This window comes from Coregonus lavaretus, assembly GCF_964263955.1.
Source record: "Coregonus lavaretus genome assembly, chromosome: 4".
Lineage (NCBI taxonomy): Eukaryota > Metazoa > Chordata > Actinopteri > Salmoniformes > Salmonidae > Coregonus > Coregonus lavaretus.
This window is the reverse complement of record NC_139991.1, coordinates 66,550,246-66,562,755: the sequence shown is the minus strand read 5'-3', so window position 1 is coordinate 66,562,755 and position 12,510 is coordinate 66,550,246. Positions and strand designations below refer to the sequence as shown.

General features: G+C 45.0%; 1 protein-coding gene across 4 annotated transcripts in view; it reads left to right on the top strand.

Annotated features, from left to right (window-relative positions):
* The window catches only part of LOC311128460 (ubiquitin carboxyl-terminal hydrolase 20-like), a 28,451-nt gene that overhangs the window by 387 nt on the left and 15,554 nt on the right, over positions 1-12,510 (top strand). For 2 of the 4 annotated variants that reach the window (XR_014613211.1, XM_084160616.1), the window contains exons 2-15: positions 257-353; positions 813-866; positions 992-1,054; positions 1,404-1,556; positions 1,945-2,053; positions 5,122-5,191; positions 6,258-6,371; positions 6,701-6,800; positions 8,136-8,667; positions 9,783-9,920; positions 10,483-10,595; positions 10,874-11,046; positions 11,722-11,816; positions 12,390-12,423. Coding sequence is in view for 3 of the 4 variants with exons in the window: in XM_084160616.1 (XP_084016742.1) it covers positions 273-353; positions 813-866; positions 992-1,054; positions 1,404-1,556; positions 1,945-2,053; positions 5,122-5,191; positions 6,258-6,371; positions 6,701-6,800; positions 8,136-8,667; positions 9,783-9,920; positions 10,483-10,595; positions 10,874-11,046; positions 11,722-11,816; positions 12,390-12,423 (1,829 nt within the window). In the remaining variant the exon portion in view is untranslated. Of the gene's footprint in view, positions 1-256; positions 354-812; positions 867-991; positions 1,055-1,403; positions 1,575-1,944; positions 2,054-5,121; positions 5,192-6,257; positions 6,372-6,700; positions 6,801-8,135; positions 8,668-9,782; positions 9,921-10,482; positions 10,596-10,873; positions 11,047-11,721; positions 11,817-12,389; positions 12,424-12,510 lie in introns of all 4 variants that reach the window. The other 2 variants (XM_084160615.1, XM_084160614.1) reach the window with 1 other exon arrangement.

The following is a 12,510-nucleotide window of genomic DNA, read 5'->3' as shown; positions in this document are numbered from 1 at the left end:
GCAGCTAGCTACTAGTAAATGCAGTAACGTTAGCATGCTAGCAAAACCAAAGAGTATCATTGTTGGCTACATTCCCTGCTAGCTACGACGAATTCGACATACGTTTGTTTTGAAATAGTCTACTCTTGCAGAGTCAGACACACCTCTTGATTGAAGTGTATCTGTTTGTAGCCATTTACTGTGTCTGCTTGCTTCATTTTCATGTTTTATCTGCCCAAACAAAATGTCATAGATTAATATATTTTTTTGTCTTTAGAAGAAGTTGAATAAACATGGGTGACCCGGGGGACATTTGTCCCCACCTGGAATCCATAGGGGAGGTCACCAAGGAGGACCTTCTGCAGAAATCCAAGGTGAGAGAAAATTATGATTTCTAAAGAGACTTGCCCAGTCGAGAGCTTGGGACTATAAGGTTCTATCTGCATTTTGGTCGAAATTGTACTGTAAATACCCAAATTCATATTGTTAAGTTCAAAAGAATACAAGATGAAAAATGCTGACACCATTAAAACCAATGATGGTTTGGAACTTTTTAAAGACAATTATCTCATAATCATCTTTTTGCAGATATAGCCTTATAGCCCCAAGCTCTCGCAGTGTCAAGCATCTTGAATATGTATAGAATGGATGCAATGTGACCAAAGTAATGTATTTTACTCTTGAGTCATGTCTTCTAGATTTGCCTTCACATATTTTTCTGGTCTAAAAGGCCCTTAGTCCCACAAAATGTAAAAAAATAAAAGTACTATACATTCTGGTGGTCTGACAAAATCACACAGGAGTTGGTGCTGTATAATTGTTTTGTTCTGAAGGGAACCTGCCAGTTATGTGTAGCGGGAGGTCCCAACCTCTGGGCCTGTCTTCAGGTAAACAACAGGCTTTTTCTTTGAGTGTGCTTTTCTTCACAATTTCAGATATTCTGAGGACCATGACATATTTTTTTTAACCCATAGACTAATGTCTAATGTAATTCTTTATTTATTTTGGTCAGAGCGAGTGTCAATATGTTGGCTGTGGAGAATCTTTTTCAGATCACAGCACCCTACACGCACAGGTGAGTTCTTCTCAGAGCGTTTCTTCTTTGGGTAGAGAGATGCCATTTCTAGATTAAGATCACTTTATTGGCACAACCGAAATTTGACTTCCACTTTCAACCCCTCAGAGAAACACACGCAACAGCATTTAGGATTTAATACCAGCAACCCTGCGGTTGCCAGCTCACTTCCCGCCAGATCTTTCCTATCGGACCTGAGATTTGAACTGGTAACCCTCCGGTTGCTGGCTCGCCTCTCAAACCGACAGGCTACCTGCCGCCCTAACATTTCTTGCAACAAAAATATGTTTTTCAAAGCTTATTTTGTGTGTGGGTGGGCGTGTGTGTCTCTGTGTCTCTCTCCCCCTAGACTAAGAAACACAACCTGACAGTAAACCTGACAACGTTCAGGATCTGGTGCTATGTGTGTGAGAGGGAGGTGTTTCTAGAGCAGAGGCCTGCAGTGGTATCTGCTATGTCTGCCACACACACTCCCCACCACTGTAAAGCAATGGACAACCAGGTACGCCATCGCACAAAGGTCAGCTCAGCTATATTAAACTATACTATGTTTACGTGCCATTTGGGCACTGGTCTAAATTAGTGCACTATATAGGGAATAGGGTGCCATTTGGGATGGGCCCTATATCAACTATGGGTAACATCATAATATCTTTAATTTAGAAAGCGTTCATAAACTATTCAGAAGGACTGCAAAATGTACTGTGTATAAAGCATTGATTTATTATAAAGTTTTACTCAACTATGTTTTAATTTTGATCAGCTGACATTGACACTTGTGAGCTGAAATGCAGCCGATGCTGTGTTAATATATTTTAATTGGCTTCCCACAGGCACACAGACTGATGTTCTTGTTTGTTATTTTTAATGACGATTAATAATTTTCCCAGGATGCAGTTCATCAACCAGTGAGTCAACACCACCCGTTGAAGGCAGTGCCCATCGCGGTGGCAGAAGAAGAGGGGTCAGAGTCGGAGGAGGATGACCTCAAACCCAGAGGTAACCTCTGACCCATCTCTCGTCAACATGGCAACCATTCAATAACAGTAAAGAATACAGTGCATTCGGAAAGTATTCAGACGCCTTCACTTTTTCCACATTTTGTTGCGTTACAGCCTTATTCTAAAATGGATTACATTTTTTTTTAAATGTACTCATCAATCTACACACAATACCCCATAATGACAAAGTGAAAACTGGTTTTTAGAAATGTTAGCAAATGTATTAAAAATAAAAAACAGAAATACCTTATGTAAATAAGTATTCAGACCCTTTGCTATGAGACTCGAAAATTGAGCTCAGGTGCATCCTGTTTCCATTGATCATCCTTGAGATGTTTCTACAACTTAATTGTTTCTACAACCACCTGTGGTAAATTCAATTGATTGGACATAATTTGGAAAGGCACACACCTGTCTATATAAGGTCCCACAGTTGACAGTGCATGCCAGAGCAAAAACCAAGCCATGATGTCGAAGGAATTGTCCGTAGAGCTCCGAGACAAGATTGTGTCGAGGCACAGATCTGGGCAAGGGTACCAAAACATTTCTGCAGCATTGAAGGTCCCCAAGAACACAGTGGCCTCCATCATTCTTAAATGGAAGAAGTTTGGAACCACCAAGACTCTTCCTAGAGCTGGCCGCCCGGCCAAACTGAGCAATCGGGGGAGAAGAGCCTTGGTCAGGGAAGTGACCAAGAACCCAATGGTCACTCTGACAGAGCTCCAGCGTTCCTCTGTGGAGTTGGGAGAACCTTCCAGAAGGACAACCATCTCTATAGCACTCCACCAATCAGGCCTTTATGGTAGAGTGGCCAGACGGAAGCCACTCCTCAGTAAAAGGCACATGACAGCCCGCTTGGTGTTTGCCTAAAGGACACCTCCTTTGCCTAAAGGACACCTCCTTTGGCCGCAATTCCTTCCAGTTCTCTGCTGCCAATGACTGGAACAAATTGCAAAAATCTCTGAAGCTGGAGACACTTATCTCCCTCACTAACTTTAAGCATCAGTTGTCAGAGCACCTTACCGATCACTGCACCTGTACACAGCCCATCTGAAATTAGCCCGCCCAACTACCTCATCCCTATATTGTTATTTATTTTGCTCATTTGTACCCCAGTATCTCTATTTGCACATCATCTCTTGCACATCATTCCAGTGTTAATACTAAATTGTAATTATTTTGCACTATAGCCTATTTTATTGCCTTACCTCCATAACTTGCTAAATTTGCACACTGTATATTATATGTATTTCTGTTGTATTTTTGACTTTGTTTTGTTTTACCCCATATGTAACTCTGTGTTGTTGTTTTTATCGCACTGCTTTGCTTTATCTTGGCCAGGTCGCAGTTGTAAATGAGAACTTGTTCTCAACTGGTTTACCTGGTTAAATAAAGGTGAAATAAAAAAATAAAAAAAATAAAAAGGACTCTGACCATGAGAAACAAGATTCTCTGGTCTGATGAAACCAAGATTGAACTCTTTGGCCTGAATGCCAAGCGTCACGTCTGGAGGAAACCAGGCACCGCTCATCACCTGGCCAATACCATCCCTAAGGTGACGTATGGTGGTGGCAGCATCATCATGCTGTGGAGATGTTTTCAGCGGCAGGGACTGGGAGACTAGTCAGGATCGAGGGAAAGATGAATGGAGCAAAGTACAGAGAGATCCTTGATGAAAACCTGTTCCAGAGAGCTCAGGACCTCAGACTGGGGCGAAGGTTCACCTTCCAACAGGACAAAAACCCTAAGCACACAGCCAAGACAACGCAGGAGTGGCTTCGGTACAAGTCTCTGAATGTCCTTGAGTGGCCCAGTCAGAGCCCGGACTTGAACCCAATCTCTGGAGAGGACTGAAAATTGCTGTGCAGCGACGCACCCCATCCAACCTGACAGAGCTTGAGAGGATCTGCAGAGAAGAATGGGAGAAACTCCCCAAATAAAGGTGTGCCAAGCTTGTAGCGTCATACCCAAGAAGACTAGAGGCTGTAATCGCTGCCAAAGGTGCTTCAACAAAGTACTGAGTAAATGTAATATAAAATAAATGTGTAAAAATGTCTAAAAACCTGCTTTTGCTTTGTCATTATGGGGTATTGTGTGTAGATTGATTGATTGGATTTTAATTCATTTTTAAATCCATTTTAGAATAAGGCTGTAACGTAAAAAATGTGGAAAAAGTCAAGGGGTCTGAATACTTTCCGAATGCATTGCATATTGTCCAACATATACACAGTTCAACTGATACCCTTAGCCTGTACAGGGGCATACCTAGTCAGTTGCACAACTGAATGCATTCAACCGAAAGTTTTCTCTTTATGGGTGACAACCATAGCCATCAGATATGGTCTGCATTTTAAATTTAACATATTATGTTACAAATGTAACATACGATCAGATCTAGAGCTCTGTAGAATTGGTTTATTCATCCTTTTCTCTAGATGACACGCTTAGCAGGTCTATCCCTTAGTGAATTATGCCAAGCTGATTTGGTTAGGGACCTCCCAAATTATCTGAGAGCCAGATGAGGCAAGCTCAGGGTTAGGAGAAATATAATTGCTTTCGGCCTAAGAATAGGTACCAGACCCAGGTACCAGACAATGGTAATAGACTGATGGTCAATATTAACTGACAGGGTCCATGCCATGCATTTTCACTAACAGATGTAGTATCTTAATTTGATCACTCTGTTGTTGCAGATCATTTTTCATGCACTGCAAGAAATTAAAATGAGCCTTGTGGTTTACATAAATTCATTGAAAGCCCGCAGTTCTTTCTCTCACTAGATCACACACCTAAACCATAGCCTACCGTAGCCTATCAAAACTAATTTACCGTAAGAAATTATCACTTTTTTATTTATTTTAATAATCAAATCCTCCAGGAATATTTTACTCCTGTGAGAAACTGGTCAAAAGAAGATCCCACATACTGCATGTAGCCATGTTCTCCAAATGTTAGGTGTAAACAGTGGAGTGGCCTGTATCATAGCCCTACCATATAATATATATTATAAATATACCTGTATGATGTTAGCTTGTTTTTTTCCCCTACATCTTGTCCTTCTCAAAGGTCTGACAGGGATGAAGAATATCGGTAACTCCTGCTACATGAACGCAGCTCTTCAAGCCCTGTCCAACTGGTGAGGTCACTTCCTGTCTCGTTTCGTCCTTAAAGCTGATAGTGTGTGACTGTGCGTGTGCGCATATGTGTGCGTCTTCCAGTCCCTCCACGATTCTGCAATAGCAGATTTTTTTTCAAAATCAACAATTTTATAGGGTGTCCACCCACTCTCCCCAGAGTGGGTGAAAACGCACTTTGGTGATGACATTTTCTGAATTGTTCAGTGGGGTCTTTCTCTAACATACACTTGAGTGTACAAAGCACCTAATATTAAGTTACACACCCCTTTGCCCTCAGAACAGTCTCAATTCGTCGGTGCATGGACTTTACAAGGTGTCAAGTGTTCCACAGGGAACACACTCAAACCAGTGCGCCTAGCACCTACTACCATACCCCTTTCAAAGGCACTTAATATTTTTGTCTTGCCCATTCATCCTCTGAATGGCACACACACATAAACATTCCATGTCTCAATTGTCGCGTACCGGTTTGTGTCAAAAACTGCAACGCTGCTGGGGTTTTCAAGCTGAACAGTTTCCTGTGTGTATAAAGAATGGTCCACCACCCAAAGGACATCCAGCCAACTTGACACAACTGTGGGAAGCATTGGCGTCAACATCGGCCAGCATCCCTGTGGAATGCTTTCAACACCTTATAGAGTCCATGCCCCGACGAATTGAGGCTGTTCTGAGGGGGGGTGCAACTCAATATGAGGAAGGTGTTACTAATGTTTGGTATAGTCAGTGCATTATCCGAGGGCATGCATATTTTACCAATCACCTGCATAAAACAGTCAAATCATCGCAATATTATCACATAAGACTGACCCATCGCTGCAGTACAAAAAGAAGGCTCGCAATTTCAACCAATCACTGCACATTTATTGCAAACAAATTGGTAAAAATCATAGAATATTGCAATGCAAAATGTAATAATTGCCAAAGCAAAATCAATAATTTTAGCCTGCAGAAAAAGCTCAGTGGAATCCTGGAGGGACTGCTCGTTTCAGCAGTGTGTTAGTTTTCATAGATTGGATCTCTGACTGACCAGTTCTTCCTCCCCTCACCCCTCTAATCCCTCTCCAGTCCTCCTCTCACTCAGTTCTTCTTGGACTGCAGTGGACTGGTGCGGACCGACAAGAAACCTGCGCTGTGCAAGAGCTACCAGAAACTAATCTCTGAGCTCTGGCACAAGAAACGGTAGTGTACCAATGGACATGCTAATATGTTGAATGTTAGACTGTATGCATATTTTTGGACTAGATATTCACAAGAATGTAGCAAAATTCTGTTTTTAAATTATACTGTATGACGTATGAGGTAGAAGAAAATACATCTTACCCCAGGACACGTTCACTAGATGACTATCCCAGAAAGCGTATGACTTGTTTAATGAGTCTACTTGCTTAGTCATGGTCTGCTTCACATTATGCTTTCTCCTCCTCTTCTTCATCCTCTCTCTCACTTTCTTTCTCTCTCTGTGTGTGTGTCTCTCTCTCTCCCCCTCCAACTCTCTCTCTTTCCTCCAGGCCCAGTTACGTGGTCCCCACCAGTTTGTCCCAGGGCATCAAGCTGGTCAACCCCATGTTCCGTGGCTACGCCCAGCAGGTAGGGGCAAGCTCCCAGCAGGTAGGAAACAAAACGACGCCCTGACCCCTAGCCCTACCCCCTCTTACCCCTCTCTTTAACCCCTGACCTAACCCACCTCTCCCTGTGACCCATACCCCCAAAATGACCACTGTTGCCACAAACCAAATGGACCTCCGGGGACAATGACGTTTCATAGGTTGATTGTTGTGTTGCTGATTGGCTAACCCTGTCAGTGATAACTGGAAGTAGGGTGCCAAGACAGTGAAATGGGGAAGATCTCAATTGCATACTCCTCACATCCTCTCTCCTAGTCTCCTTCTCAAAACCCATTGGAGGAGAAAGTCAGGAGACGAGGAGAGAGAGGACGCGAGGAGTATGCAATTGAGAGCTTCCCATAGGTTGCATCTCAAATGGCACCCAATTCTCTATGTAGTGCACTACTTTTGACCAGAGCGCTATGGGTCCTGGTCAAAAGTAGTGCACCCTGGTCAAAAGTAGTGCACTATATAGGGAATATGGTGCCATTTGGGATGCAGATGTGCTCTAACTAACACACAGTAACTAGGTTACATTTTGATGTTACTGCTTCGCGTTAATCCGTGTTTGGTTGATTGGAATGGGATTGTGTGTATTTGCCTTTTGGTTTTGATTGCTGTGGAGAAATACAATGACAAAACTGCTGTGAAAATAGTGTTGTGATGAGCATGCTCTCTCTGTTTGTCTTGGTTCAACACCTCCTTTCACCATCACACACACTCTCAATGGCTGTCTGTGCCTAAGAGCTGCAGGGAACACACTTGCACAGAACTGTACACACACACACTTTTTCCCTGCTTCATAGCCCTCCCACACCAATCTCCCCTCTCTCTCTTTCTACTTGATAGAGCAGCATGCTCCCCTCTTCTACTTCTGTGTGTGTGATCTGTGTGTGTGTAATCTGAGTGTGTGTGTGATCTGAGTGTGTGTGTGATCTGAGTGTGTGTGTGATCTGTGTGTGATCTGTGATCTGTGTGTGATCTGTGATCTGTGTGTGATCTGAGTGTGTGTGTGATCTGAGTGTGTGTGTGTGTGATCTGTGTGTGTGATCTGTGTGTGTGTGTGTGATCTGAGTGTGTGTGTGTGTGTGATCTGAGTGTGTGTGTGTGTGTGATCTGAGTGTGTGTGTGTGTGTGTGTGTGTGTGATCTGAGTGTGTGTGTGTGATCTGAGTGTGTGTGTGTGTGTGTGATCTGTGAGTGTGTGTGTGATCTGAGTGTGTGTGTGATCTGAGTGTGTGTGTGTGTGTGTGTGTGTGTGTGTGACCTGAGTGTGTGTGATCTGAGTGTAAAGGACAGTTCCACACACCCTCCCTCTTGCCTTGTGATCTACTACATAGGACACCCAGGAGTTCCTGCGCTGTCTGATGGACCAACTCCACGAGGAGCTCAAGGAGCCACTGGCAGAGTATGTTGGGGGAGGGGAGGGGGATGAGCGGAGGGACGGGGGCGACCGCTCCCCTAATGAGGATGACTTCCTCTCCTGCGACTCGGGCGCCAGCAGCGACCGGGGAGAGGGAGGAGGGCTGGGTGAGGCGGGGCTGCTCATCCAGGACGAGTGTGGGGTGTCGCCAAGGGTGGGAGGAGGGGGGACAGGCACTGGGGGGCGAGCAGGGACAGGAGGGCCCATCTCGGAGAAAGAGAGGCTGAAGGAGAAGAGGGTGTTGGGCTCGCCCCTCCACGGAGGCTCCCAGGAGATGGACGAGGACGCAGATGTGGATACGGCGGCGGCCGAGGAGGGGGCTCTGGAGAGGGGGGCGGAGGAGGAGGAGGGGACCCCCCCTAGTCCTAGACCACAGAGCCCACAGAGCCCCAGTCTGAGCCCGAGTCAGACACAGGGACAGGGGCAGATGCAGAGCAACAACACTCCAGGTATGGGCCTGGTTATTGTTGGAGCCAAAACACAGAGAGAGAATCTGGCCGCATATTTTAATTCACGGGCAATAAAGATAAGACGAGTGTTATTTTAGATTCTGAACTAAATTTCGAATCACACAATAGGAATGTGACCAAAATAGCTTTTTTACCACCTGAAACATTGCCACGGTGCGGTCTTTTCTCTCTCAGGCTGATACAGACAGACTCATCCATGCTTTCATTACAAGCAGGCTTGACTATTGTAATGCTCTCCTGTCTGGTCTACCCAAGAACTCCATTGGTCAACTGCCAAACATACAGAATGCTGCAGCACGGGTACTGACCAGGACCAGACGGAGAGCACACATTGCTCGTCCCATATATTTCTTTATTCTTAATTCCATTGCTTTAATTAGATTTGTGTACTTTGGGTATATGTTGTGAAATTGTTAGATATTACTTGTTACATATTACTGCACTGTCGGAGCTAGAAACACAAGCATTTCGCTGCACCCACAATAACATCTGCTAAACACGTGTATGTGACCAATAAAATTTGATTTGATTTGATGCACTGGTTTTAAATTCTCTGCACTGGCTGCCTGTGAGTTTTTTAAGATTCTTCTATTGGTTTTTAAATAAATCCATGATTGTGCACCTCAATACATGTCAGACATGCTTTTGAGTTATGTACCCAGTAGGTCCCTCAAGTCCTCTGGCACTGTCCTTTTAACTATCCCAAAGCCTAGGACCAAGAGGCACGGAGAGGCAGCCTTTAGTTACTATGCCCCCAGCCTCTGGAACAGCCTGCCAGAGAACCTGAGGGGGGCAGAAACTGGAGATGTTAAAACACACATTTTTAGCTTTGCTTTTCCTCATGGTGCTTTTTAGTGTTTCAGTTTCTATTGTTATTCTTTAGTTTTTTATCCTCTTATGTTTGTTGTGTAGTAAATATTTCTGATTTGATTTTCATTGTTTTTTTGTGTGTTTTTTTCCCCTGTGAAGCGCATTGTGTTGCATCCATGTCTGAAATGTACTGGATAAATAAAGCTTGGTTTTGATTAGATTTGTGTGTGAGTGTAGTGATGTGTGAATAATCTCTAAAAGCCCCCCCTTCCTCTTCTACCCAGAGCCAGACAATGAGGCATCGATGCAGCAGCGCCCCCAGTCTCGCCCCTGCAGCCCTGTCCGTACGGACCAGGAGCTGCAACCCAAACTCTCCTCCAGCCCCCTCCGCTCTGCAGGGCCCACATATTCCTTCAAGAAAGGTATGGACGTTCTCGTCGATACACAAGACACACACACTTACATTTTTAGTCATTTAGCAGACGCTCTTATCCAGAGCGACTTACAGTTAGTGAGTGCATACATAATTTTTTTATTTTTCATACCCCCCGTGGGAATCGAACCCACAACCCTGGCGTTGCAAACGCCATGCTCTACCAACTGAGCTACATCCCTGCCGGCCATTCCCTCCCCTACCCTGGACGACGCTGGGCCAATTTTGCGCCGCTCCATGGGTCTCCCGGTCGCGGCCGGCTACGACAGAGCCTGGATTCGAATCTAGTGGCACAGCTAGCACTGCGATGCAGTGCCTTAGACCACTGCGCCACTCGCACGCACACACTGCCACGCACACCACCGACACACACACACACACACACACACACATACACATACACAGTCACACACACAGACACACATACACACAGTCACACACACACACACTCTGTCACATGTGCGCACACTCTCCCACACAAACAGAGACACACCTTACCCCCTCACACACAAAAACGGTTTCACTCCGTTTCCCATAATCTACCTCTACAGCCCAGCTGCTCCTGGGTGCCAAGAAGAAGAAACAGTCTCTCTACCGCAGCGTCATCTCAGACATCTTCGACGGCTCTATCCTCAGCCTGGTCCAGTGTCTGACCTGTGACAGGGTGAGCTGTGCTGTATGTGTGGACCACCACCAGGGGGCGCCACTCCCATAGGAACTCTGCTTTACTACCTCTGTTGAAACCTCACTACTGTCACATTAATATTGAATGTTGACTTCTTCTAATTTGTAGACCTTTTACCACAGATTATTATACCTAAACTTGATCCTACTTTATACATGACTATTATGGATTCTGCCTGTGTGGATTATCACTGTTCAGATTGTTGAGAAGTTTTGGTCAATCTCCTCTCATCCTCTCCTCTCCTCTCCCCCCTCTAGGTGTCGACCACTGTGGAGACATTCCAGGACCTGTCTCTGCCCATCCCAGGTAAGGAGGACCTTGCCAAGCTACACTCCTCCATCCACCAGAACCTCCCAGCCAAGACCGGGGTGTCTCTCGACGTCTACGGCTCCCAGGGCTGGATCACCTACATCATGGACTCCATACGCAGGTCAGGGGGTCAAGGGTCAGGGGAAGGGAGCTGTAGATGGTAGGCAGGGAATGGGGTAGAGAGTTGGGGATGGGGGTAGAGAGCTGGGGATGGGGGTAGAGAGCTGGGGATGGGGGTAGAGAGCTGGGGATGGGGGTAGAGAGCTGGCGATGGGGGTAGAGAGCTGGGGATGGGGGTAGAGAGCTGGGGATGGGGGTAGAGAGCTGGGGATGGGGGTAGAGAGCTGGGGATGGGGGTAGAGAGCTGGGGATGGGGGTAGAGAGCTGGCGATGGGGGTAGAGAGCTGGCGATGGGGGTAGAGAGCTGGGGATGGGGGTAGAGAGCTGGGGATGGGGGTAGAGAGCTGGGGATGGGGGTAGAGAGCTGGGGATGGGGGTAGCACTGGGGAACGTTCATGGGGATGCAACATTACAGAACGTTCAGATATAAATGTATTGTGTAGAACAGATATGATTGACTGTCATCTAGAACAAGGAATGGTGTCAACTCTATTCATTACATTTCTATCTGCAACAGCCAGTTGGCAATGGTAACTCTTTACAATGCACATGCATCATTCCATGGGAATAACCTTACCTAGTATGTAACTACTGTGTAACAAGTATTAAACCATATGTAACAGTTCCATATTACTTGCTATTTATTCACCCCTGTACATTGTCTCCCCCGCTACAGGTTTGTGGTGTCCTGTATCCCCAGCTGGTTTTGGGGTCCCATGGTGACACTGGAGGACTGTCTCGCTGCCTTCTTTGCTGCTGATGAGCTCAAAGGTAAACTCGACAAGATACAGTTGTTGTCCAATAAGATTACTCAACATCCCTCATGTACTGACTGCTTTTAATGTCATACAAAAAGCATTTGTTGACTTAAACTTGGACTGAATTAGGAAACAACTAAGTGTATGTTATTTTCTAGAGACCACAACATTGACTGCACAGATTTACATGTCTGCAAATTGAGCGTTATCCCTCTTTATAAATAACAAGGCATTTGGATCGGTGATAAGTTGTCTTTTTAAAACACATAAAGATGAGTTAACTAAGAAGCTGAGAATACAACTGGGCTTCTTCATTAGAAATAGATGGTGCTTCTCGCTTAATAGTAGAAAACAGATCATTAAATCGACGTCCCTGTCGGCCCTGGATTATGGCGACATTATTTCTATGAATGCAGCTGCCACTGCATTGAACCATTAGATACTGTTTATCACAGTGTACTCTTTATGATGCAGAGTCCCTTGCCAAAGAGACATTGGTCTCAGTGGGACTTTCCTGCTTAAAAACAAAAACAAATCCCCAGCATGAAATAAATTATCAGTCATTTCTTAATTAATTGTTTTGCAGGGGACAACATGTACAGCTGTGAAAAGTGTAAAAAGTAAGTATTTTGGAGAATTTTTAGTTACATTTAGCATTAGAAGATTCATCTGCCTAGTTGGTAATACAGATCACATTACAACACACA